This window comes from Chenopodium quinoa, unplaced genomic scaffold, assembly GCF_001683475.1.
Source record: "Chenopodium quinoa cultivar QQ74 unplaced genomic scaffold, ASM168347v1, whole genome shotgun sequence".
NCBI lineage: Eukaryota > Viridiplantae > Streptophyta > Magnoliopsida > Caryophyllales > Amaranthaceae > Chenopodium > Chenopodium quinoa.
Window position 1 is genome coordinate 9,444,835 of NW_018743292.1, and position 26,881 is coordinate 9,471,715.

The 26,881-nt window shown below is 35.8% G+C and overlaps 5 protein-coding genes and 1 pseudogene across 6 annotated transcripts; 3 read left to right on the forward strand and 3 right to left on the reverse strand.

The window, feature by feature from the left end:
* Window positions 1-14: 14 nt before the first annotated feature.
* Window positions 15-3,885, reverse strand: LOC110736921. The gene is made up of 9 exons (XM_021917258.1): window positions 3,541-3,885; window positions 2,884-2,971; window positions 2,232-2,345; window positions 1,979-2,061; window positions 1,760-1,874; window positions 1,039-1,130; window positions 728-793; window positions 541-634; window positions 15-295 (listed from the first exon to the last, which is right to left on the reverse strand). The coding sequence occupies exons 1-9, from the start codon at window positions 3,822-3,824 to the stop codon at window positions 185-187; spliced, it is 1,047 nt and encodes a 348-aa protein (XP_021772950.1). The 5' UTR covers window positions 3,825-3,885; the 3' UTR covers window positions 15-184.
* A 409-nt stretch (window positions 3,886-4,294) lies between these two features.
* On the forward strand, window positions 4,295-9,771 carry LOC110736922 (kinesin-like protein KIN-14S). The gene is made up of 12 exons (XM_021917259.1): window positions 4,295-4,957; window positions 5,059-5,142; window positions 5,635-5,765; window positions 5,838-5,937; window positions 6,060-6,356; window positions 6,459-6,738; window positions 7,595-7,756; window positions 7,937-8,152; window positions 8,244-8,281; window positions 8,400-8,563; window positions 8,645-8,758; window positions 8,835-9,771. Exons 1-12 carry the CDS (start codon window positions 4,951-4,953, stop codon window positions 9,540-9,542), a joined length of 2,301 nt encoding a protein of 766 aa, XP_021772951.1. The 5' UTR covers window positions 4,295-4,950; the 3' UTR covers window positions 9,543-9,771.
* A 1,163-nt stretch (window positions 9,772-10,934) lies between these two features.
* Window positions 10,935-13,059, forward strand: LOC110736924 (probable microtubule-binding protein TANGLED). The gene is made up of 4 exons (XM_021917261.1): window positions 10,935-11,401; window positions 11,556-11,698; window positions 11,930-11,988; window positions 12,089-13,059. Exons 1-4 carry the CDS (start codon window positions 11,315-11,317, stop codon window positions 12,901-12,903), a joined length of 1,104 nt encoding a protein of 367 aa, XP_021772953.1. The 5' UTR covers window positions 10,935-11,314; the 3' UTR covers window positions 12,904-13,059.
* A 60-nt stretch (window positions 13,060-13,119) lies between these two features.
* LOC110736923 lies at window positions 13,120-15,984 on the reverse strand (annotated as a pseudogene).
* A 259-nt stretch (window positions 15,985-16,243) lies between these two features.
* LOC110736054 (putative UDP-glucuronate:xylan alpha-glucuronosyltransferase 5) lies at window positions 16,244-20,407 on the reverse strand. Its single transcript, XM_021916204.1, has 2 exons — window positions 19,355-20,407; window positions 16,244-17,497 (listed from the first exon to the last, which is right to left on the reverse strand). Exons 1-2 carry the CDS (start codon window positions 20,163-20,165, stop codon window positions 16,569-16,571), a joined length of 1,740 nt encoding a protein of 579 aa, XP_021771896.1. The 5' UTR covers window positions 20,166-20,407; the 3' UTR covers window positions 16,244-16,568.
* A 716-nt stretch (window positions 20,408-21,123) lies between these two features.
* LOC110736925 lies at window positions 21,124-26,760 on the forward strand. 2 transcript variants are annotated; one of them, XM_021917262.1, is made up of 6 exons: window positions 21,124-21,850; window positions 23,663-24,016; window positions 24,100-24,751; window positions 24,896-25,095; window positions 25,175-25,419; window positions 25,509-26,760. In XM_021917262.1, exons 2-6 carry the CDS (start codon window positions 23,748-23,750, stop codon window positions 26,288-26,290), a joined length of 2,148 nt encoding a protein of 715 aa, XP_021772954.1. In that variant the 5' UTR covers window positions 21,124-21,850; window positions 23,663-23,747; the 3' UTR covers window positions 26,291-26,760. The 2 variants fall into 2 exon arrangements, with proteins under 2 accessions (XP_021772954.1, XP_021772955.1); XM_021917263.1 differs by having other exon boundaries at window positions 23,684-24,016.
* The last annotated feature ends 121 nt before the right edge of the window (window positions 26,761-26,881 follow it).

Sequence of the window (26,881 nt, forward strand, 5' to 3'; positions counted from 1 at the left end):
TCATTCAGAGTTAACAATGAATAACTATGCTAAGATTTTATATAACTCCCATATTATATAGAAAAGTTTTCACTCATTTGGAAGGCACTGACAGTTAATTACAGATTTACTGAGGCATTGGAAGGAATTTTGCTGATGCAGTAGAGTCTGGAATGTCTGGATGCATGCCTTAAAACCAAGATGGTTATTTTGATATGACTCTCATGAACCTATTCATCGAGGAGAATATGCCTGCTGCTCTAGCAAACAAGGACGGTCCCTCTTCTTCTTTCTCTTGTGCATTTCCAAAGATATACTGCATTAGATACAAGCAGATATAATTGAGAAAGAACACACTTCAACAGAAAATAATATGCACATTGCCTTGAATTTATACGTTTCACTTGGAAATTGGAATTACTATCTCTGAATGTCCCAACTATAAACCTAATAGCATTTTCGAGTCTCTCATTTCATTTTTTGTATATCATTCTCATCTTTAAGCTGCTGGATCAGGATATGTCATGGTATTTATGGACCGTGTGATAGGCAGAAACGGACCTCTAGTTCTTCAGCATCAGGACGACTAATTAGTTCTTTTGCAAGCAGATACCTGCCTGGTCTATTCTTATCATCATAGAATACCTTCCATAATCTGTAAAAACAAAACAATTAGCAGAAAATGAGTTTAAATTTGTAACAAAGCAAACTAGTATGCAACAATGGTACTGTGGAATTGTGGACTTACCCAGGATAACACCTGAACACTGCGCCAGATGGGAAAGGTCTCATCGAATAAACCACGGAGAATGTTCTGCATCATATATCAGATATTACTTAATACTTGCAAACAAGGTTGAACCAGAGTGACTAAGAGTACATTCTTCAGACAAGTTCTATATAAACTGGAAGAGAAGTATGTGAAGCACAAGTGATTATAAGATTCAATCTGATAATTGATAAAACAGCTGTGATTTTGATTGATCTTTATGTATGGTTGGTAGTGTTGGTCAAATGAGCTAAAAATTTGAGGATGACAGAGAAGAAAAGTAAATTTACCTCAGAAAGTAGCGTCTTAACTTCCGAACGTTGAATCCAACTCCCACATCTTCACTGACAAGACGTGGATTCCACATGATGAGAGGTCTTGGCTAACAGAGTTATGAGGAATTTCATAAGACAGATGCAGGTATGAGTGGAAAACCAATATTGCACAATGTATCGTACTCTGAAATTCGAAAATAACAGTTTAAATTTTCCTTTATAGCTCTTATTAAGGGTCTATCTTATTGACTGCAATTATCATCAAACTACCAGGTTCCCTTCATTTTAACATGCAAGTAATTCAAAGTTGAGCGTCCAGACTGCAGCCCTTTTCAATCAAGTCCAGCAAGACACTTAACCAATGTTAAAGGCTGGAAATGTAAATCTGATATGCTGACTCCTGTGTTTCCAGAATACGGCATTCATCAAAGTCACGATACTCCGGTATATGCTTTTGATGACGAATAAAAGGGGACATTACCAGTATATTCTCAGTAAGTACTAGTGTAAAATATTGTTGTTATAAATGCGATCTTATTTCTATACATCCAAAAGAAAAAGTGACTTTTGTATCAATAACAGATAGAAGTAAAAACAAACACATAACATCAAGTATTACAACTGTTTTTTGGAATTAAAAAAAGAAAAAAAGAGCACGGCGGACTTAGCATTGCAAACCGAGTAAAAAAGGACACTATATCTCACACAGACAATGTAAGCCAACATAAGTAAATACCGGATCGTCTGAGAGAAGTGAAGCAATTTTCTGGACATATTCCAACATCTGATAATCAGGAACCACCATAACAACAATTTCATCTTCATCTTCTACAGGCTTCCTATCACTTAAGCTGCAAGGAAATATGAACATGAAAAGGGTAGCATAGACTACTAAGAAACAAAAAATACTATACAACAAGACAGAGACCAGCAATTAGGATAAAGCATGCTATACCTAGAGAATCCAAAAGCAGCATCTTTCCATTGATACTTCAGAAGTGCAGCAGCTCCGGTATCCGGAAAGATTGCTTTTACTTTCTGTTCATCCAAAATATAAAACTTAGTTATGTAGAAGAGGTAAAGAATCAGTTGATCACCGCCAAGCAACTCCAAGGTGCAAGATTTCAGTATGCCAGTGAACAATTTATTTTGCATAATTATTCTTATTCTATGCTTTGGATAGCTATAGATTAATACTTTTAACTAACCTGACATCCTGTTTCCTCAATAAGCGTATCTATGAAAACCCTTGACAGTTCCCATAGCTCAGCTTGTGCGCCTTCATCATCCAAAAATTGCAGCTGAGGTATTAACAACTCAACCTGCCAAAGGCAAAAAGGAAACTGATGATCTACCAGAAATAAGCATCAGACTACCATAAAATTACACACTCTATCCGAAAACAAAGCCATTTCTTATTCTCAGTTTCAATCATTGGATTTACTAAGTATAAGATGAAACAATGGATGAAACTGATGATCTACTCATCTACTAATTAAAAGTACATGTAAGCTCTTAGCTCCTGTTATTCAGAATATAAATCGTTCTTTCTTTACTAAACCACTCGTTTTTGTAAATAGGACTAATTAGGAGTTGGATCTGAACTATCTGAAAGAGGACCTTTTTTGTTGCAGGACATTCAGACTACTTTTTAGTTTTTAATTACTCTATTGTACAGAAATAAATTGTCACATTCTTGATTTCTCACAATTAAGCATATGACATGATTTCCCAAAGCACCCTCAACAATTTTTAATCCCCTCCTTAACTATTTTTAAAAAAGGGAATATCAGGAAATTTAATCAAGAACTATAACTAATTGAAAAGGCAACAACTCTTTTCTAATACTGAAGCACCTACAATGGCCCTTGTTCCACCAGAATCCACGAATGAAGCACTAGCTTGACCGGATTGTCGAACTGCACCCTCCAAGTCAGAAGGCAGGCAACTGTCAAATAATTTTAATTACATGGCCATCAATACACTTCAGCTATGAACAGAAAATATGCCAATTAGGCCGAGGATTATACTTATACTAGTAATTAAACAATCATGTACTGAACATATTGGCATAATATCTACTCATCCCATTTAACACAAATTACAGCATTAATCAAGTGCTTAATCTAAATTCAGACATGAAACTCCATAATATAATCCCTCAATTTCAAGCATGAAAATTAAACCAATAGGGAAAAAAAAAAAAAAAAAAAACTGTACAAAAAAACTGATCATTTCAATTTCGCCAATGAAAAGGTAAGATGAAATTTTCATCAAAGTAAAACAAACTACAACCTTGTTACTTAAGTTTTACCCATTCAATATTTCACGAAGATATAATTTTGATCAATAATATCTTTAATTACGTTCGAGTATTTCACATCACGCCCAATTTCCCCCTATTTCACACCTCTTCCAATTTTTTATTTTTTATTTTTTTTTTATTTTTTTACAAGATCAAAATTTCCAATAGCAACAAAACAAACAATCAGAAAATCAGTATATATAGAATCTCACTCATCATCTTCTTCTTTTATTTCTTGATCAGGGAATTCTTCAATTTCTTGGACTTCTTCTTGCTGCAACTGTACTGGATTATCTTCACTGCCCTCAAATTTCTCAAATTTAGCATGAATTTTAGTTAAAGAGAGTGAAAGATTTCTGGGAAATTGAGTTCTGGTGGATCCATGAAGAGAGGAGAGAGAAAATGAAGAAGGAAAACGAGTGGAGTTGGAATTAGAGGAAGAAGAGCAGCAAGTATGGTGGTAGCTCAACAAGCTTGGTTGTGAAGAACTGGCCATTGATTTTGTTCTGTCAGATTCTGCTTATCCTAACTACATTACCAGAAAATATCATTGATAAAGGAGACGTCTGCTTTTAATTGTTTTACTGGCTTGGATTAGAGTTGTGCATGAGCCACACTGGCATGAAAATGGCCCGACTACATGCGAGCTTGCCACAAGCCTGAAGTGGCTCGAGAGCTACACTACTGGGTCATAACACTTCATTTTTAGTCCTTATATGACACAAATCTTAAGTATGAAGTAAGCTAGCATGACACATGGACTTACATGGCTCGACCTATGTCTAGCTTTCGCTAATATGACTTGTTAAGTTCTAGAGTTAGATTTATTAATTGAGTTGATATTTAAGTATAGTTTGACCAATATGTTTATAGATTTATCGATTAAAGTTACTTCTTTTTTGGGGTAATTTACTAATTTAGAGTTCTTTTGAATTTGAACACATGCTAATAGTGTTTAATATATTTCACTTCTATCTCTCAAAACAATTAGTAAGTCATCTACCAGATTATGAATATATAATGTTATTAATATACTTGTACTTCGTAGCGTGTATTGTACATGAGATACCATTGTTTTAAAAAAAAATAAAAAATAAAATAAAAAAATAGATTGAAACCATATAATAGTATTGGGTTTCCAATACAATTTAGAAATTCCCCTCATGACTTCGTGAGGAAAAATTCCTAAGTAATTCGTATATTTTTCTTCAAATTCATTAAAAATTCCTTTTCGTGAGAAGGATATTCGAATGATTATTTTTCTTACCTTTATTTTAAAAAAAACCCAAAAGTCCAACCCATATTTACAACCGGGTCTAGTACATCATTAGCCCAACCCAAGAGAAACAAGACGCTCCAGAAATCATAAAAGTAGCCGTTAAATGTAATCAAACGGCTCCAATTCATTCTCCTTTTCAAAACATTAAACTCCCTCCTTCAAATTTACAACTTTTCTGACCGTTTGAGATTTCGCCATCTTCTCAATATCACTCCTTCTCTTTCTCTCTCTATAATCAAACTTTCAAGCTCACTTTCTCTCTCATATTCTCTTGAAATCCCTGATTTTCATCTCCAGATTTCTTCAATTTACTTGTTTTTCAGCAAAATTAATTTGTGGAAAAATGGATGGTGAGTAGAATTTAATCAATTCATCTTTCTAAATTTTCAATTTCGTCGGAATTTTTTCTAAAATAATTCGAATTTCACTTTATTTTCATTTTTATTGGCAGATCAAACTGTAGAAATCGTTCGAGAAAATGGCGACGCAAACTCATTTATGGAGTCAGCAAATGCAACACCACATGCTCAAAACGGTAACAATTCAAGATTCTTTACTTATGTTTTAATTTTAGTCTTCTTTTGTATGATTTTTTTTAGTATTTTTGTTGTTGATTTCAATTTTGTTACTCGAGTAAAACCCTAGGTTTACCGTGAAATTCTTGAACTTAGCGAGTGTTTGTTAGTTGAAGAAATTGGGTTTAAAGATTTCTTGATCATTTAGGGTTTCGGATGTGATGATGTTTGATTCTTGGATTGCACTTATTATCTTCTTCATTCCCGAAACATTTGATATTAGGGTCTTAATTAGGACATCTCATTTCACCGGAAATGAAAAATTCTCTATTGTTTGGTTAGTTATGAAATCATTTAAGAATAATTTAGGAAATAAATTTGCTCTTTTTTCGTGCAATGGCTGTTAATTTGTTGTTAAATTTGTTGGTTTCATAAATTTGCTTGAAAATTTGTTAATTGTTCAGAATTATGTATTATAGCACTGAGTGTAGAAAGATATCTTGAACTTTCAGATAGAGTGGAGGAAAATACGAATTCTACTGATGCAAGTCAATATTCGAACGAATCCCAAGCAGTTTCAGTTGATGAAGAGCCTAAGCTTCCAATACTAAGGAAAATCAATGATCTAAGTAACAAAATTCAGGTGAATTTCAATATGATTATTGTTGTTGTTTATCTTGCATAAGATGGGAACCTTATTGTGTGATTGTTATAGACTTTGAGGAAGGAGCATACATCTCTATCAGTCGAGGTAAAGGAGATAACGAGCAATCAATTTCCCGGCTTTGAAGTTCTGAATACACTTCAGCACTTAAGTATGTTGCTCTTTTTATCTCATACTTCAATTTGTCAAGTATCTGATTTTTTTTTTTCTTTTTTTCTTTTTTTTTTTTTTCTGCTGGTTAACTTTTTAATGGGTTTGAACTGTTGTTATTAGGTGAGGAGCATGAGCTTTTGAAGAACAAGTACATGGAAGAGTCTGAGCTTCTAAAGAAAAAGTACATTGAAGAATATGCTGAAAGGAAGAGGCTGTACAATGAAGTAATTGAGCTGAAAGGCAATATTAGGGTCTTTTGTAGATGCAGACCATTGAACCAAGATGAAAGGGCAAGTGGGTCGACTTCTGTTGTTGAAATTCCTCCTTCCCAGGACCATGAATTGAATATAACTTGTGCTGATTCTTCAAAGAAACAATTCAAGTTTGACCATGTATTTGGGCCCCAAGCTGACCAAGGTACCTGATCGCTTTGATTGCCCTTTTAATAGTGAATTTAACTTCAGGGAGCGCAATTACACTTCTTTGGTGTTTCATTGACATTGATTTTTGACTTTGCAGAGGAGGTCTTTGCAGAAACTTCTCCAATTGTCACTTCTGTTTTGGATGGCTACAACGTGTGCATATTTGCCTATGGACAAACTGGAACTGGAAAGACCTTTACCATGGAAGGGACACCAGAGAATAGAGGGGTTAACTATAGAACTTTGGAGGAGTTATTTAGGATTGCTAATCTGAGAAGCAGTACTGTGAAATATGAACTATTTGTCAGCATGTTGGAGGTCTACAATGAAAAAATAAGGGACCTGTTGGTGGAGAACACCAGTGAACCACCTAAGAAGTAAGTGATTCTTAAAACAGAAAGTTGAATACTGTTAAGTAAAAATTCTTCCTTAGGGGTGGCTTACAACAATCGAAGCCAGGTTCCAAATATCCTCAGAAAAGGTGTTCATGCTTAATTCTGGAATTGTCACTTCTGTCACTTTTCTCCTTTGGCCTTTGGTCTTACATGCTTAAGTGATCAATAAAAGGCTTCACCACTACTTATGCAGAAATTTTTTAAAGAACTACAGAAATTTTAGTAGAGTATCTAAAGACTGGCTAGGCAGTTGTTGACTTTTTGTTACCTTGAGTTCTGACTTATGATCAGTTCATCATCTTTAATGTTCGTCCTTGCATTTTGGCCTTTCTATTCCTTTGTTAGATCAGCTGTAAAATGGAAGCTGTTGATTTTGTCATGCAAATGTCTTAGTATGGAAGGCTCACTTGTATAGGGTTTAGAATGTCTAAGGCCTTGCTTGGATTGGGGGTAATATATTAAGGGGGTAATAAAAGTCAAACTTGAAAAAATATAAGTATATAGAGGTGTTGTTGTAGGAGGTATGGTGTTTACAAATGAAATGAAGTAATTGTGCCATGAGGAAAAGAGAGAGATGGAGGAATTATTACCCTCATAATGAGGGTAATAGTTAGCCACCCTCCCCCTAGTGTAACTATTACCCCCAAAATAAGGTATTAGTTCTTCTTTCTTCACCTCATACCACACCTTCACTGCATAATTTTCCTTATAAGCACACCATCACTATCTCCTCCTTCCCTATTTTCACTTTCATTTTGCTTAGTTTGACTTTTATTACCCTAGTAATACATCTCCCGCAATCCAAACATGCCTTAAGTGTTGCATTTTGTTTACTCAGGTTGGAAATAAAACAAGCTCCAGAAGGAACACAAGAAATTCCTGGGCTAGTTGAAGCTCATGTTTATGGTACAGATGAAGTATGGGAATTACTCAAGACTGGGAGCCGAGTGAGATCTGTTGGATCAACCAATGCTAATGAATTCAGTAGCCGTTCCCATTGGTAATTTTTCTCTGATATAATTGAATGCTACCTGTTATTGTCTGCAATGTTGTATATGTCTGTCTTCACGCTCTGAATGTTATATAATGGACTCCTGCAACTACATTAAATAATGCAATGATGGTAGAAATATTGGAGCAGCCGTTATTGTGAAAATAATTAATTTGGCCATGCTTGTAGCTTGCTGCGGATTACTGTGAAAGGGGAAAACTTAATGAATGGACAAAGGACAAAGAGCAACCTTTGGTTGGTGGATTTGGCTGGAAGTGAGCGTGTTGGAAGAATTGAAGTTGAGGGTGAAAGACTGAAGGAATCTCAGTTCATCAATAAATCCCTCTCAGCTCTTGGTGATGTCATCTCTGCTCTTGCAACTAAAACAAACCACGTTCCATACAGGTCGAGTAAATGTTTCTATATGCAAATTTTTCAAGACATTCAGCATATTTTTGAACTTCATCATCTTAACTTAATTGTTGTTACCTTTCAGAAACTCAAAACTCACCCACATGTTGCAGAGCTCTTTAGGTAAGATAATGAAACTTAGCCTATCTCTGAAGAAGTATATAGCAGTGAAGCCTTATTGAACTGAGTTATGGCTTACTTATCTCATCTTACCCATCTCCATTATTCAATGGCATTGCAGGAGGTGATTGCAAGACCCTGATGTTCGTCCAAATTAGTCCTAGTGCTGCAGACCTGGGTGAGACTCTATGCTCCCTGAACTTTGCTAGTCGAGTCAAGGGAATTGAATATGGTCCAGCCCGCAAACAAGCAGATATCTCTGAGCTCCTCAAGTATAAGCATCTGGTATGTTTTTGGGCAGTTATTTAGCTTGATAATGTTGTTCAGTTTTGCATGCAGCTTATGCTTGTAGTCCTTTTTTAACAGGCTGAGAAGTTAAAGCATGATGATAAAGAGACAAAGAAACTGCAGGATAGTGTGCAATCTTTGCAGTTAAGGCTTTCTGCCAGAGAGCATATCTGCAGAAGTCTTCAGGAGAAGGTACTTTCTTATACCATTGATATGCGTGATATGTATTCCACACCAAGCATTTTTCTTAAGAAAAATATCTCAACAGGTGCGGGATCTTGAAAATCAACTGGCGGAGGAGAGGAAAACTAGACAGAAACAGGAAAATAGAGCTGCTGCTTCTATCAGGCAACCAAGACAGGCACAAAGAACCACAACAGAGAAGAAGCCTCCGCTAGGTCCTTCAAATGCAAGGATGCCATTGCGAAAGATATCCAATTACATGCCCCAACCATCACCTGTCCAAGCCAAGAAGACTTCTACTTTCTCTTCTCGTTTCTCAAGTTCATACGATGGTAAAGAAAACACTTCGAATGGATCAAATACAAGAGCCATGAGGGGGCCACGAAGGATCTCTGTCGCAGTGAGACCATCAACCGAAACTATGGCACAACCTATGCAGCCCAGAAGAAGGGTCTCCATAGCAACACTCCGTCCTGAGTCAAATTACCATGAAACACCTCTTAGTAAGTCAAAACGCGAGAGTGCATTACCAGGGCCCTCATTTTTCAGGGAGGCATCAAGGGTAAGGCGGTTTTCAAAGGTGTTTTCTCCTCTGCCAGAGACAAGAGCCGTAGCTAGTTCCTCTGTGGAAGCAGCAACACCTATGAGCAGTAGGAGGTTTATGGCAAGCCCTCCTCAACAGGGTTCGTGGAGGCCAAAGCACCCTACCGTGGTTGCCCTGCAGAAAAAGCCAGTTGTTTGGAGTCCTTTGAAGTTGCGAGGGTTGAAAAATTTCCGGAAGTCTATAGTATGATGTGAAAATATGCATTTATTTTCTCTTTGTTAACTGCAATTCGTCACCTACATATATTCTTGGGTCTTCCAAATCAGTAGGCTCAAATATGCATAGTATTTTTATACTTTTGTTGTAACATCATCATTGTGATGTTTTGATTAATTTTCCTGTCTTACAATTTGTTAAGTTCAGAATGTTTAGTACAGTATTATATGCTAAAGAAATTAATTCATGTCAATTTTTAAGGCTTACATGTGGGTTGTTGTTTGTGGATAAAATAATACTATGTAATAATGAAAATTTCCAAAGAACTAATGGTTACCAAAAATTTCCAAAGAACTAATGGCTGATTTTCATTGTATTAGTTATAGTGTCAAGTCGGTTGGAGGGTGACCCTCTTTTTGCACTTTGTCCCAAAAAAAAAAAAAGGAGTACCTGTAAGGATTTTCCCAAAAAATCTCCTCTTATTTGGTGGCCTAAAATTGAGTTTGTATCGATGGGAAGAGAGAATGCTTATCTCCCTAAAATTACTGTTGTCCAATTGCTGGACTATTTGTTATAGGCTTACATTGTTTGATTAGAATGTTATGTCGGAGGTACAAAAGTATATTTTAACCATTTGATTGCAAAATTACTCCTAAAACATTGCATTTGAACATCTGTTTGTTGAAATACTAGTTTAATTAAAGGTGGAACAATTAATTAAGAGTGTACTTCTAATACCCTAAATTCACAATAGTTCTTCAACATGAATAAAATATTGTTTGTTAAGAAATTATTGAGTTAAAATGTTGGGTCAACTTGAAACAAAGTCGTTGACAACCCACGATTTTCTCATACATTTTAACGGTTTGCATATACAGTTTTATCTCCACTATTTGCTTGTATAGTTTATGATATTAGTAATTTTGTTTTGATAAATTAGATGTCTTTTGGTGCATTAGTTAATCTGATGATGTTATTCTACGTCTTGAAACATTCAATCAAACTTTCTATGTAAAACTTCTTCTCTTCTACTTTGATTGGTTGAACATATTTGGAGTAGAAGGTGATGCACATTAAACTTGTTGTTCATCTAAACTTAGTGATAAAAGATGACACTCAACCAAATATATTTCTCTCAAACCCTCTCTCACCAAGTAAATGACCAAAAGTTTTTGCCTGGCTTTCTTACCCAATATTTTAGCTTCCCCCTTGTATTTAGTGGGATGGATCTGCTTAGTTGGCATAATATTATTGCTGATGTACATATTCCTTTTGTTTGCCAAATATACATCTAGATTTCACTATTTAACATTTAAGATTCATCAATATACAAGTAAATAAATACATATTAAATAAGTTGAAAATTATTTTGACTAAAATACTCAAGTACTATAAAAGCTTGGTGACTGTTAGATTAGCTTGACAATTTGACATTGCGCCTCACAGATGCAAAATTGACGGCTACGATTGTGTCCACTAGGACCACTCCTAATTTTTAGTTTCTTGTTTAAAGTTATTACTCCGTAACACCCAACTCCCAAAAATAAATCTAATTTAAAATTAGCCAAAGATAAATTCGACCGTTGGAACCCAAAAGAAAAAGAAGCCGTTACTCTTCTACCCAAAACCCCCCAATTTCTTTCAACTTTCTCCCTCATCATCAGCTCATTTTTGTAGCTCCAATTTGACTTTTCCCCACTTTTAATTTCTAGAGAGATAAACAAATTTCTTTAAAAATCACTTTTAGTTTTTTTAAATTTTTGAAAATTAAAAAGTTTTTTTTTTCTTTTATTTGAGGAAGAAAAATGGTGGCAAGAACCCCACCAAAACAGAGGAAGATAATGGTGGCTCCTCCATTAAGCCCTACTCTAATCAGAGAAACTGTTAAAAAGGTACAATTTTTTTGGTCCAATTATTAATTTTTTGATTTGATTTTAATACCCATCAATTTTTATTTTGTGGGTTGTTTTGATTTTAATTTTCTCTTATTTTGGTTAATTATTTCTTGATTTATCAATTAATTTTTTTGGTGTTTGATTTGGATAGGTGGATCAATGTATGGAAAGATTGCAAGAGCTTCAATATACAGTTACTGGAGGAAATAAAGTTGTTGCTGGTGTTAAACTTAGCCCTCGTAGTACTAAAGCTTACTTAAAAACTAGTCTCAGATGCAAGCAGGAATCGATGAGGTAAATTGCAGGTTTGCATTTCTTCGGATTTAGTTGTCACGTTACGAGTTCAAATTATACTATTAGCGCTGCACAGTTAATCATTTGCTTTTGATATTTGGGTTTGGAGCCGTTGTTAAATCATTGTTTAGGGTTCAAAATTATAGGAAAATTTATTACTTTAGGGGTAAATTTGGTCGGATTTGTACATTGTTATATAAATTTTGATTAGGGCTTTTGTGATTTTTGCAGAATTAGAAATAATGGATCAAAGAAATCTCCAACTGGGAAATTACAAGCAAATGTTTCAGGTGAATAATTAGCATCATCACTTAATTTGTTGATTATCTTTGATTTTGTTGGGATAAATTTGATGATAAATTAAGACAAATTTGATAAAATTAATTACAGGGGAATGGAAAAGAATGTCATTATCAGCAATGTTAGTAGGAGAAACAGTAGCAGAAATCCTAGAATCAAGTAAAGTAACAAGAGAAATCATGAGAAATTCCAACATTGATGATCCAAAAACACCTGTGCCTCGGAAACAAAGACCGAACTCCGAAAAGACACCCCTCGAAACTCGAAGGAAGAGAGAAAAACAGCATCAATTCCGTATCATTCGAGCAGAATCGAGCACCCCATCTGTTCGAAGAGCTCGATCGAGGATCAATTTCAGGGTTTCGCCGGAGAAAAGACCCGAAATCGATAGAGGAAACAGGGTATCACCAAAACAGAGTAGCATGAGATATAATGTGGCAAACAGGGTATCACCAAAACATAAACCTTGGGCTAAAAAAACTGTTCTTTTCCCAAATCCTCTGTTTCATTCATCATCACCCACTTCACAAATTAGCAAGACCAAATCTCCATTAATTGCGAAAAAGAGAGAAACTCCTCATAAATTTTTGGTTAAATCCCCTGTGAAAATCAAAAGCCCACAAAAGAGTTTCACCTCTGTTTCCCCTGTTTCAAAGACTGCATCTTTTGGTAGGAAATCGCCTCCGAAACCGGCTTCTTCAATGGCGTCAAAGCTAAGGAGATCGCTATCCCCTTCGAGGTTGGTGAATCGATTCGTTTCTCCATTGAAGGGAAGAAGGATTTCAATGAATAGTAGTCATGATGGGATGATGATGATGAATGGAGTGAAACAGAGGCCTCCTCCATTGATGATGATGCCAATGAGATTTTCTACAACTAAAACTGTTGTTGGAGTTGCAAATTAGTGTATGATTCTTAAGTTCTCATGAAACATTATCTTATGTTTCTATTATTGATATTTTCTCAATGTCCAAGTTGATAATATTGTGTTGATTCTTTCAGTTCCTTTCTAGAGATGTATACTGCCCTTCAGCTTATATAATACTTCATTCATTTCTTTTTACACTCTGTGCTTAATGAAATTCTAACACTTTATGAAAACATAAACATAGATCTTGTTTATATCAGTTTTAATACTGATAGTTAAAATGATGCATTAGCAAATGTGATAAATATAAGAGGTTGAGTAACATAAGAGGGAGGAAGTATGTCTCGGCTAATAATTAACCAAAAACAAACAAAAAAAAAAAAACACAATAAAAATGATTTGAATATCTATAATTTTCTATACATAAAGAAAGTTCATACACAAAGTATAATTAAAAGTATCTATAGTGCATTATTCATAATTTAACGATTATAATTAATACGCACGTGTCTCTGTTAGGTAGGAGTGTAGGACTAATGCCCATCTTTCAATCCCTCATTCAAGATTTTCCATTTAAACGTAATTTACTAAATTGTACTGCCTAGGATCCTTAATTTCAATCCTCCAATGCTCATCTTTGAGCTTTTCCTGTTCAGCGAGGGCTTTAAATTCGCGGAGTTTTGCATCAGCTTCTTCGGACATTCTACAATAGTATTGCAACTCTTTTGGCATTTCATCATACACTTGCCACCACCTCGCATTCACCTCATCACTTGCAAAATTGTGATATTCCTCTCTATGCCAATTACAATCATAATCTCTATAACATGACCATGGCTTCATCCCTAAGAAGTGGATGGTGTGTTGATCCTTAGGAATGAATCGCGACTCATCACCAAGTTCCTTAGGAAAATACTTCATGAAATTCAATTTCACTGTTAGCCTATGCCACCAAGTTATGATCTCATTTAAATACCCTTGGTCTCCACCATTGTAAGACTTCAAAGTGTAACGTTTGCTCATAAGATAGTCAAAAAAGCACTCGGATGGCTCTAGGAGCATGATCCCCGAGTTAAAAAGCCATTTATTATTAGGTGCAGCTGAAAGCTGAGGGTAGTCAAAGAAACGGTCAATGCTATGAAGCACAATGAAGTCAGAGTCAATGAACATAACTTTGTCATACTCGGTCAATTGCCACACCTAAGCTTGCTATAGTTCCACTCATTGTAGGAATCAACCTTGGAGTTAGGACTCCTTATACGGTCAATTTGCCTTACCTTCCAACCTGCGGCTTGGAGGCCTTGTATGGAATGCTTAGAGATGGTGTGGTCCGCAAGGAGGACTAGGTCTTTGGTGGTGTTAGTTTGAAGGATGCTTTGTGCTAGAGCTATGGCTCCACATACATAAAATTCGGACGAGTGAAGAACCGTTACATAGGCATGTCTTGGCTTGTTGGTACTTGGTGGACTTGTCATTTGCAGCTCTTTTGACAATTGATCAATATTTTGCAGATGCGTACTACCTGTGTCATGTAGTAGTATATCAAAACGCAAATTTATTCTAGCTAAATTTTGATTTACTCTAGATAGTTTGAGTATACTTGGTGTATAAATTTAGTTACGTACTGTTCTACTCAATCAATTAAATTGTGGTTGTTCTTATATATAATTAGGTTATAATTGTGAATTTGTGATGCATGCTTAACTACATCTTATCTACACCGTCCCCTAAATTATTTAGGGTGGCATAGTATTATTATCATCCACGATGGAATGACCATGTATAAATCAATAAATGAATATATATTATTAGTATGTAGCTAGGCATATCATCATGATTTATAAATGAAGCATTATTTTTCATAATGAATTTCATTTAAATCACTATTATCCAAAATCTAACCAAAAACAAGTTCATAAGTTAGTTATACCAAAATGTAACCTAGCATTCCACCTAAACCAAAATAAGAACACACAACAAAGTACACAATTAGTGGAATAATTAAACATATTAATTACCTTGAGCCCTAGCATAAGGACGAGCAAGGGCACAACTTCCTATAGGCATGCTAACCACCTCTTTCAACTTCTCAACCTTAGGCTTGTATACCCAATACTCCCCTCTATGCCATATTAAATCATCACATCTAAATATCTCTACCATCGGTTCACATTTTGTGATAAACACAGCATAAACATCATTATTGCCTTTGTTAATCCCATGATTTTGATCAACTACCACTCGAGCACTAGCTAGGCTAACTTGCAACCTACGAACATCTCTAATCCCCTCCTCCCAATGACTAAGTTTCCCCTTCTTCACTAGATCATTTCTACAAGGTAAACATGCCACCACCACATCTAATTCTAGATACTTCCCAGTCTCTGGCATGGGGATAGTCTTCGGACACCTTCCTTCTTTAGGGTTCATCTCATTAATCCACCCCGGAAAGATCTTCTTCCAAGTGACATTTGGGGAGACAGACTCAAAATCTATGGTTACATACTCTATGATCCCGTCTAGTTGCAGGTGGGATTGTTCTGAATCCTTAAAGTTGACCAAACCCACCTTCAATGGCTCCTTAGGGTTCAAATGAGTCCTAAGAATGACCTCCAACCAAATTGGTGGTTTAACCTTGCTTGGAGAGGGAAAGGAGGAAGTTATAGATTGTGTCTGGAGGAAGATGACATCAATGAGTTGAGGATGGGGGAGGAACACATTTAGGAGGAGTAAAGGGAAAGAGATGAAGATCAATAAGACAAGACGATATGTTACAAGTCGTCGACTTGATGAAGTGGTGCAAATGGAAGAAGGTAATTGTAAGCCAGCAGGCTTTGTGAAAGCACCCATATTCTAAGAAATTATGGCTTACATGATGCTTGTATCAATTGTTTTCTTTTGTATTAGTTTGGGATCGTTAGCTAGCTAATCAAGTGTATGTGAATTGTTTAGTCGATGGACATTTTTGTGAGTGTGGAATAAAAGTTTGGTGTGTACAAATGTAATTAAGTTAGTTTGTTATAGGGTGAATCTGCATGCATGGTTGCACGTGCGTCGTGCATATTGTAAATTAAACAAAGGTATTGCTTTTATTGAGGGTACTTACCCGCTAATTAATTCAACAATTGTATTGCATATATAATCATGTGAATGTAATTTAATTTGTTAAGATGGTGTTCGTTGTATGCTTGTGTATGAAATTGTTGGTTATTGTGTTTGAGCTGATAGCTTGATACGAATAGTTTTCAGATAAATCATACACTATAATTTAGTGAGTTATTAGCACATTTGTGTTACCTATTGATGAGAAGTTTTGAAACATGTGGCCATATGACATATGTTATTCACAAGTAATCTTGAGAAAAAAATACAAAGTACCAAGAGTTCATCGTATCTAACCATAGCATTTCAAAACATGAACAATTTTCAAATCCTTCCAATCCTCAATCTATGTATAAATATGAAGTATATACTCTTTATAATTCGATCTTTTTGTACCCCTCGTGTAAAGATTGTAGTTTCGATGTGTGCTCTCACGAATGCGTGAAAAAATCATTCCCCCCAACCCACCATATTTCTTGTTTGGCGAACAATTCAAGGTTTATATGAATTGTTTGTGAAGGGAAAAAAATATAGTAAAAATCTAAATATAAATGAATAATAAACTAAAACTAACTAATAATAAAACTATGATGTTGCTTTTTAGCCCACCAAATTATATTGTCTAGGATCCTTAAGCTCAATCTTCCAATGCCCATCAGAAAGTTTAGCCTTTCGAGCCCTTGATTTTCTATTGCGAACCCCTTTATCTTGTTTCCTTGTCATCTTACAATATTTGTGCAACTTCTTTGGCATTGAATCGTACACTTGCCACCACTTTGCATGTGCATGATCACTTGCAAACACGTGATAATCCTCTCTATCCCAATTACAATCATAATCTCTATAACATAACCATGGCTTTGTCCCTAGGAAATGGACCGTGTATCGATCCTCAGGGACTAGTCGCTCACCGCCTTCTTTGTCGAAAAACTTTAAGAAGTTTAATTTTAGTGTTAGCCTGTGCCACCAAGTTATGACCTCGTTTAAATATCCTTGGTCCCCGCCATTGTAAGACTTGAAGGTGTAACGTTTGCTCATAAGATTGTCAAAAAAGCACTTAGATGGTTCTAGGACCATGATCCCCGAGTTAAAGAGCCATTTGTCGTTAGGTGCAGCTGAGAGCTGTGGGTAGCCGAATAAATGGTCAATGTTGCGTAACACTATGAAATCGGAGTCAATGAAGATGAGTTTGTCATACTCGATCAATTGCCATATCCTTAGCTTGCTATAGTTCCACTCGTTATAGGCATTTATCTTGGCATTAGGACTCTTGATTCGATCAATTCGTTTTATCTTCCAACCCGCGGCTTGTAGGCCTAAGATAGAACTACGTGAAATGGTGCGGTCTGCCAGGAGGATTAGGTCCTTAGTGGTGTTCGTCTGGAGGATGCTTTGAGCTAGAGCTATGGCTCCACACACGTAGTCTTCGGACGAGTGAAGGACCGTGACATAGGCTTCTCTTGGTGATCTTTCTAAAGCTTGAAGCTCATTAGGTAATTCATTTGCGAAGGCTTGCAATTGTCTACTACCTGTGGATGTTAATTAGCAATAATAACAAATCAATTTGATAAATCTTAGAAAAGAGAATATTGTGTGTAATTTATTGAATTGTAGTGTCATGTTTTGTAAGGTTTTAATTTAATTTTTTACAATTTACTATGTTTTTTTTTTTACTATAGTTGAGAAGTTGACTTTTAAGCAAAAATTGAATTTAATATAACGTGCATCACCTACCTATCTATGATATGAACAAAATTAAACCAATACATTAACCTTCATTGTAAGACAAATTATGTGGATAAATTTACAAATATAGTCTTAATATATGTATTATTAGATGTAGAATGATGTTATATAGAAAATAACATCTTAACCATTGTTATGTAAAAAATATACTTGTACTAAGTATCTCTTTGTCTAATTGTCAAGATCAACTTATTATATATAAGACTAATTCCATCCCTTATTGTTGTATTATTTTTACTGTATCTCTCCTTAACTGTTTTTGTTGAAATTTATCTTTTATTATAAATTAATGATTTGATGTCTGATAAATGTTGTTGCGTTCACTACAAGTAATAATAAATGGCTTATAATTGGAACGTTACAACTCAAATTAAATAAGGGTGACTATTAAAATGGCAAAACTGTAAATAATAAAAATATATATATTTAGTACTATCATATCATATTCTTGATTATGACAAGTAGATCGAGAAAGGGTTTTACGATGAGAGTTAATTTTGGATAGATGGAAAGAGTTCCTAAGAGACTTGTTGACTTAATAAATGTCAATATTGAGGGATTGATGACTATGTGTGTCATTTGTTGGTAAATAGAGGGTAATCAAGATTAGATATTGTGTTGTTGGATCACTTAATCCCATAGTTCCCTTTAAGTTTGTCACATTTTCTATTATTTTTCATCTATTTTTATATGAGTTTGTTGCTCTTGCTTTCTCTTTTATGTTTGTTAATGAATTTTGGCCGCCCTATGCTTACATTCATCTAAACAATAAATATTCTTGCACGTATACAGTTACATTAATTATTTTTATACCCTTTATTTTCTTCCTTCCTTTATATTTCTTCCGTTTCTATTTAGTTGAAGCGCTTAATTTAAGCACACATATTAAGGAGAGGAGAGAGAATGATAAAGCCCGGAAATAGGGTAGACTAGTAAACGTAAAGTATAAAACTTACCTAAAAAGAAAACGTGTCAACTAAAAATAAACTTCCTAAAAAGGAATATGTGTCAACTAAATAAAACGGAGGTAGTAGTATAGTGTAAGTCAGCATGTAAATTAAAGCAACACTTTCACTCACTAGGCCATTAGTGTAATCCAAAGGAACAAGTGAAGTATATTGCTATAAGTTATTTTACAATCACCCAATACTCCTCAAAATTACGACACTTGCAATGATTGACCCCCTTTTTTTTTTTTTTGTGTTTTAAGAGAGCCACAAGGGCGAGTGATGCGAATCGATCCCGAGATCACTTGAAATCAGGAGAGAATTTCTAACCACTTGAGTTATCCCTCACTCTCACTTACAATTGACCATTAACTTGAATTCTTATTTTGGAGAATAGTATAAGAGTATTCGCTTTCATATGATTATAAATACCAAATATGTTAAGTATATAAGAAGAAGTCAATAGTCAAAACTATTGTTTCCCAACATTTAAGAAGAAAAAAGTGATCGAGCAACTTATTTTTGCTAAAGGATGGATTAGCCACAAGATTTAAAAATTTCCAATCATGAAAATGTATTTACCCTAATTTAACAATAACGAACAAAGAATAAACATGCATTCATGATATGCATGTAACGAAAATGTAATACCAGCAATTCACCAAGAAATAATAGCATGACCAAATATATTACCTGGGTTTCTAGCATTAGAATGGGCAAGGGCACAACTTCCTACAGGCATTTTAACCATCTCCTTCAACTTCTCTATGTTAGGCTTATACACCCAATATTCCCCTCCATGCCATAACAAATCATCACACCTAAAAAGCTCCAACATGGGGTCACAATTTGCAATAAACACCGCGTAAATATCCTTCTCTTGGCTATTAATCCCATTCTCAACAATAAGATGAGCAGTTGCCAAGCTTATTTGTAGCCTATCCACATCTCTTGTTCCCGCTTTCCTATGATTTCCATTACTTTCAATCTCTACCCTTTCCTCCTTGCATGGCAATTGAGCCACTACCACGTCGAGCCCAGAGTACTTCCCCAGCTTTGGCATGGGGATCTCTGGGCACCAACCTTGAGGATTTGTCTCATCTATCCACTCTGGAAAGAGTTTTTCCCAAGTGATATTAGATGAAACGGGATCAATATTTATGTGTACATACTTTGCAGCCCCATCTAGATTCAGGTGAGATCGGTCTAGATCCTCAAAGTTGACCAAACCCACCTTAAGAGTTTCATAAGGTGTTAAGTGAGTCTCAAGAATGACCTTGAGCCATTTAGGTGGTATGACCTTATTTGGATATAAGACGGAGGACTGAGTCTGAGTCTGAGTCTGAGACTGTGTTTGAAGATGGATGACATCGACAAGTTGAGGATTAGGGAAGAACGCCGTACTAAGGAAGAGAAGTGGGAAGGAGATAACAAAGAGAAGAATTAGAGTCAAGAGTCTCCGTTTTGATGAAATTGTTTGTTGGCCAAGCTTGGTGAAAGACATTTTTGATGATAAATATATGGATTATGATTATTGATCTTTGTCACGTTTAGTTTAGAATTAGCTATCTAGCTAACTACTTATACGTATAGATAGATAAGGGGATTTCTTTCTTTCTTTTTTTATATTTGTGAAAAAATTTAAGGGAATATAGTTGTATGTAAACAACTAAACAAATATATATGGTCTTGACCAAAATAAACACCCTTAGCGTGCATGGTTGCACGTCTAGTTGAAGTTTTTGGTTTTTCTTAGTTAGTTCCTTTAATTAATATTTTTAGGGAATTAATCTGTAATTTGGTACGGTGTTTGACTTGATTTTTAATGATTTTAGATACTAGTTAAATATATCAACCTCTCTTTGGTGATTGAAAGAGAAATATGAACAAACTTAATCATCATATGATTAGTTGATATTTGTTATAAGATAATGTATAAATTGTTTAACTTATATAATTTTACCACAGTAATTATATTATTGTTGCATTCTATTAGTAGGGACAAGTTTCAATTTTTAATTAATATAGTTGAGCTCTTCTAAGGGCATGTTCCTGAACTGAACTGAATTGATTGGGGCTGAACTAAACTGAACTGATGAACTGAACTGTGAATAGAGCTGAAATGAATGGTTTATGAAAGAAGGAAATTAGAAACTGAACCGAAGTAAACTGATTGGAGCTAAACTGAACTGAACTGAAGCTGAACAGAACATGCCCTAAGTGTTGAGGTCGTTCATCCCAAGTCTCACATGAAAGAAATAAGGAAGAGAGGATTTCTTTATAAGTGAGTGCACACTCTAATTAGTATGAGATTTTTAGAGAATGTGTCCAAAAAAAAATTTGTGCGGGCTACGCCTAAGCCCAAAGCAAACAATATCATACTAATGTGGAATGGAGTGTGCTTGTGGCCCAATAAGATGGGTGTTCTGAGCGCAACAAGTGATATATCAAAGCCAATGGTTCATCTGCGATAGACACGGGTGTTATGTGTGTGGGTCGCTCTGTCAAATATGTGATCTTTCGATATGAGTTATGTGACCTTTAGTCTGAAGGGAGGTTTGTTGGGGCTGTTCATCCCAATCCCACATGAAAGAGAGGACTTACTTATAACTCATATTAAATATTTTATCTATTAACCTATACTAAAAGCAAATCTTTGCATGACACTTGTGATTACCTTGTAAAAAAATTTCCCGCCTTTTTCGCTTTTTTTTTTTTTTTTGTGGCAAAATCTTTAAGCAAATTATTTATAACTTATGATATTTTCTTTCCAGTTTTGACAATCATATTCCATATATACTCAAATGAAATATTTCTAAATATCTTTTATATACTTTATAATTTTGTAATATTATTGTAAAAAATATTTAAGCATTGCACGGGATTTTAACCTAGTTTAGAAATAAAAATGAAAATGGTAGACAAATGTTTAAGTAATTGTGAATTTGTGAACGTGAGATTGTGGTTTGAGGGTTCGAATCTTAATAAAAACTAAAAAAAAAAAAAAATTAAAAAATCCTTTTATCTCTTAAACCCTAAACCACTCATCTCTCTCTTTCACACTCTGTCCTTCAACCATCTTCCACTTCCCACCGTCTCACAAAATTTCTGAATTTTTGATTTTATTATTTGTCAAAAACTTCATTTTGATTCTCTGTTTTATCCGAATTCGCGGCATGTCATGTTAAGGTAAGTGATTTTTTGCCCCAATATTTTCTATAATATGATTGATTATGAATTATTTTGAGTCTTCTTTGCTAATTTATCATTACTTGGTGTGAATTTTTCCTTGTTTTAGTGCAATTACTCTATTTATGAATTGTAATTTCAATTATTTTGAGAACCCCAATTCATATATTGAGATGGGTTTATGATGATTAAGTGAAAAATCTAAATGACCCCGTTTCGTCCATATTAATAGTTGCATTGATAGTGTGATTTGAACTAATAATGTGATAACGAAGTTGAAATTCGGGACAGAGGAAGTATGTACTTTGTGTTCTGTTAATTGAAGTTGTTTGTGGGATGTTCATGTTGTTTTGTTGACGGGAAGCATTGTTGGTGTGTGTGTGGTGGGGGCGGGGTGGGGGGAATAGCTCGGCTGAGATGAGCTTGGCGCGCAGCCGGGCATGTTTGTTTGGCACCGTATCGTACGTTGGTGTTTACTTGAACCTTTTAACCAGGTTAAGGCGTTAAGCTTCCTAGAAAAGAGTAGAGATGTGACCCTCAGCTCAATAAATTATAAGGCTGCTGCCAATCAAATGTACTTGGAGATTTTTGTGCCCTAGGAGGTTAGGATATCGTTGAGGAACGCATGAAATGAGACCGATTTCTATCTCGAGTTTGATTGCATACACTTGGATTTTGACCTTTTGTCATAGATGAAGTTTTCTAGAATAGCTGATGGCTTATGTTTAAAAACATCCAATTGAATATTGGAAGTTTTAATCAGCTTTTTCCCCCCACCCCGTCCCTGTCCCTGAGCCGGGAATAAGTGGCAACTAGGCAGGGCAGGTGCCTAGTTGCCTCCTCCTCTTGCTCCCCTCTCTCTCCTCCTTCTCTATTGAAGCGCACTCAACATTGCACTTGACGTTCTCTGAGTTGTATTGGTTCTCAGCAGCTTCTGGGGTAAGTTGTTTCTTTTAGTTATCATCATATCAATTTTACAATCTAGGGTTTTATTTAATTTGTCAATGCAGTAAGTGTAGGGTTTGAAAATCTCAACTATTGGTTCTAAAGACTAATATATGAAAGATCATAACCAGCGATTATGTTGCTAGAAAACAAAATTATGAGCCTAAATGAATCACATATCCCTAATATTATGTGATGTGTTTGATAATTGAATCAAATTTGGCTGTTAATGTATTGCACAACCCTTTAATGTTAGATCTCTTCTTCCTGCCTGGCTCAGGGACGGGGTGGGGGAATAGCTCAGCTGAGTTGAGCTTGGCGCGCAGCCAGGCATGTTTGTTTGGCACCGTATCGTACGTTGATGTTTACTTGAACCTTTTAATTCCTGCTAAGCTTCCTAGAAAAGTGTACAGAATTACAGATGTGACCCTCAATAAGTTACTAGTCTTATGGGGCTGCTGCCAATTAAATGTAATTGGAGATTTTCGTGCCCTAGGATATCATTGAGGAACGCGTGAAATGGGACTGATTTCTATCTCGAGTTTGATTGTGTACACGTGTATTTTGACCTTTTGTCATAGATGAAGTTTTCTAGAATAGCTGATGGCTTATGTTTGATAACATCCAGTTGAATATTGGGAGTTTTAATCAGCTTTTTCTTTGAGGATTGTGTTCTATGATTGTCTCAAATTGTCTCTCCATTGTGCTAAATTGGTATTTAATATTCCTGTTGGGAAGTATATGGTTTTCCCATGGAGGCTTTACTTTCTAGCGTGGTGACAGGATTATGATACTATATCTCCCATATTTAATCTCTATGTTCCTCTATGTTTATTTTACAAAAGAATAAAGTTGGTTCCATAACAGATCACCCGATGAACATTGCAGAAGACGGTGTTAAGCATTGATCTTCTTGAAGAAGTTCCCGATTTTTTCTGGTAGCTGATAGCAAATGGAAATTATTGAATCTATTGAAGATATATCAGTGCAAGATCCACCAGAAGGGATGTTTTCATCTGCTGATCTGAAGTGGACAAAGTTTGGCACTGCTGATCACCATGACGAAGTAGCTAAAATTCATTATGATCGAGTTGAAGACTTTATCTTTGGGGAATGTTCTAATGTGGAGTTCCCTACTCAATTTCATATTGAGAGAGGAAGGAAACGTAGGAGAGGGAGCTTAAAGGAGTACAAAAGTGATGAATATTTGGAATATAAGCTGTAAGTACATTTATTTTTATTAAAAGACTTTAAAAGTGATGAATATTTTACTTTGATGTGTAATTCTCCCTCCCGAATTGCAGATATTGGTGCTCATTTGGACCCGAAAATTATGGAGAGGGTGGTGATATATTACCTAGTCGGCGGTATCGTCTGAATACCCGAAATCGTGCTGCCAGACCACAGTCTATGAGAGGTTGTACATGTCACTTTGCAGTGAAGCGTTTGTATGCATGCCCGACACTTGCACTTATCATTTATAATGAGCGACGTCATGTGAACAAATCTGGTTTTCCCTGCCATGGTGCTCTTGATAGAGATGCCATAGGCCCTGGTGCTAAGAAAGTACCGTATATTGGCACTGAGATTCAGCAACAAACTATGTCGATGATTTACCTTGGAATCCCTGAAGAGAATGTAGTGCAGAAACACCTCGAAGGGATTCAACGTTACTGTGATGCTGATGCAAAACTTGGCAGGATAGCATCTCAATATGTTCAGAAACTGGGAATGGTTATTAAAAGATCTACTCATGAATTAGACCTAAATGACCAAGCTAGTGTCCGGCTGTGGGTTGAGCGAAATAAGAAGTCTGTATTCTTCTATCAGGATTCATCTGAGGTTGATCCATTTATTTTGGGGATTCAAACTGAGTGGCAACTGCAACAGATGATACGGTTTGGGCATCACAGCATCATTGCAGCAGACTCAACCTTTGGGTTAAAGAGACTTAGAGTAAGATAATATATGCTATTGTTGAAACTATTTTTTCAGAACCCCATTAATATTCTTTTTTGCGTATCTAAGCCCTGCTTCCATAGAGAAATCACTGGATATGCTATTTCCATGGTACTTATCTATGCTATTGCTTACATCCAGTACCCTTTGTGCACGCTTCTTGTGTTTGATTCAAGACAGCATGCACTCCCTGTGGCATGGATCATCACTCCAAGCTTTGCTAAGCCAGATATTTCAAAGTGGATGAAAGCTCTAGTTGGTCGAATACGTGCAGTTGATACTGGATGGAAGGTCAGTGGTTTTGTGATAGATGATGCGGCGGCAGAATTGGAGCCTATAAGGCAGGCTACTCATACTATACATTTGTTTAGGAAACCTATATATACTGTTTACTGAACCTACTGTTTACTCCTGTTGCAGGGATATGTTCTGCTGTCCCGTGTTATTTTCTCCTTGGCGTGTCCGCAGAGCATGGCTTAGAAATATAGTGAAAAAATGCAGTGGAACAGAAGTTAGAAGGGAGATTTTCAAACGTCTTGGTGATATCGTTAGCAGCATTTGGAAGGGACTGGATTCCGCAGTTGCTATTGAGAAATTCATACAAGATTTCACTAATCAAAATGCATTCATGCTGTATTTTAAAGATTTCTGGTTGCCGAAGCTAGGTTTGACTTGATTCTACGTCACTTCCAATTGTAAATAATAAGTTGTATCTTCTTTCTTCAGCTTACCCTAGATTTCTTGTTTTTGTTAGAGATGTGGCTGTCTATAATGCAGAGTGTTCCACTTGCAAGCCAGGAAGCTGCTGGTGCTATTGAAGCCTATCATATCAAATTGAAAAGCAAACTTTATGATGATTCACACCTAGGTGCATTTCAGAGAGTTGATTGGTTAGTGCACAAATTGACTGCTGAGCTGCACTCTAGTTACTGGTTGGATCGCTATTCTGATGAACACGACACTTTCAAAGATGTGAAGGAAGCGTACATATCTTCAACGTCATGGCAACGTGCATTGCAAATCCCTGATACCGCTGTCTGCTTTCATGATAATGACGAATCTTTTGCCAAGGTGCAAAGTCAAAAGGACAATAATGTGTCTCATATAGTCTGGAATCCTGGATCAGAATTTGCTTTCTGTGATTGTGCCTGGGCTTTGCAAGGTAACCTTTGCAAACATGTTATCAAGGTCAATATGATGTGTGAAATTCGCCAGGGCTTGCATTCCATGTCCTTCCATTCATTCAAAGACTTACTAACGACTTTATTGAGAAAGCCCATGGATGATTCAATCGAACTGGACAAGGCGATGGCATTGACGCAACAAATGCTAAATCAAGTACAAAGTCTTGTTAAACTTACTAGTGCAAGCGATATTGGCACTGTTGTGAATAGTCTTCCCTTGAAATGGGTTTCCAGAAAAACCAGAACTTCTGCTCCAAAATCATCAGCAACTTCAGCTCTTCTATCCACCTCTGATAATGATAACCGTAATGCTGCTGCACAACAGAGTCACAGAAAACGAAAGCGACTGTAGAATTTCAAATGAATTGCTGGGGATTTCACGACAACATACTCCGTAATGTATGGTGCTCAGTTGCTGCCTCGTTTTGAATGCAGTGTTGCAGATTATCATACCAAGGAAAGGTGACCGATTTACCTCTTTTGTAGATCATGATAATTTATTTGATTCTTGACTATTCCATTAGGTTTAGCTGAACCCTATTGAACTGATCATCAGACAAATAACATCTTGAAGTTTAAAGATACAAAAAACCTAGAATGAGGTTTTCGTAGAAGGTACTAATTTTTCACATACCTTTTAGCAGTATAGTTAAAGATATAGTGATGGCAGTGCTGCGAGTTAGCAACTGGTGGCTTGACTCCCCATGTATATTCTGATCATATTTTTTTGAGACTACATATATTATGGTTATTTATGTGACATTTTTGTATTTTATTGGCGCCTATCTTGTTATTTAGTAAGAAAATTGGAGAATTTGAGTACTTGTTTCTCTAATTCTCATACTCGGTAAGGTGCCTCAGTAATGTAGGGATCGTACGTTGTAAATGCAATTTTATTCCTTAAGCAAGGTTGCCAAGGTGTAAGAGTGACACTGCAATATGT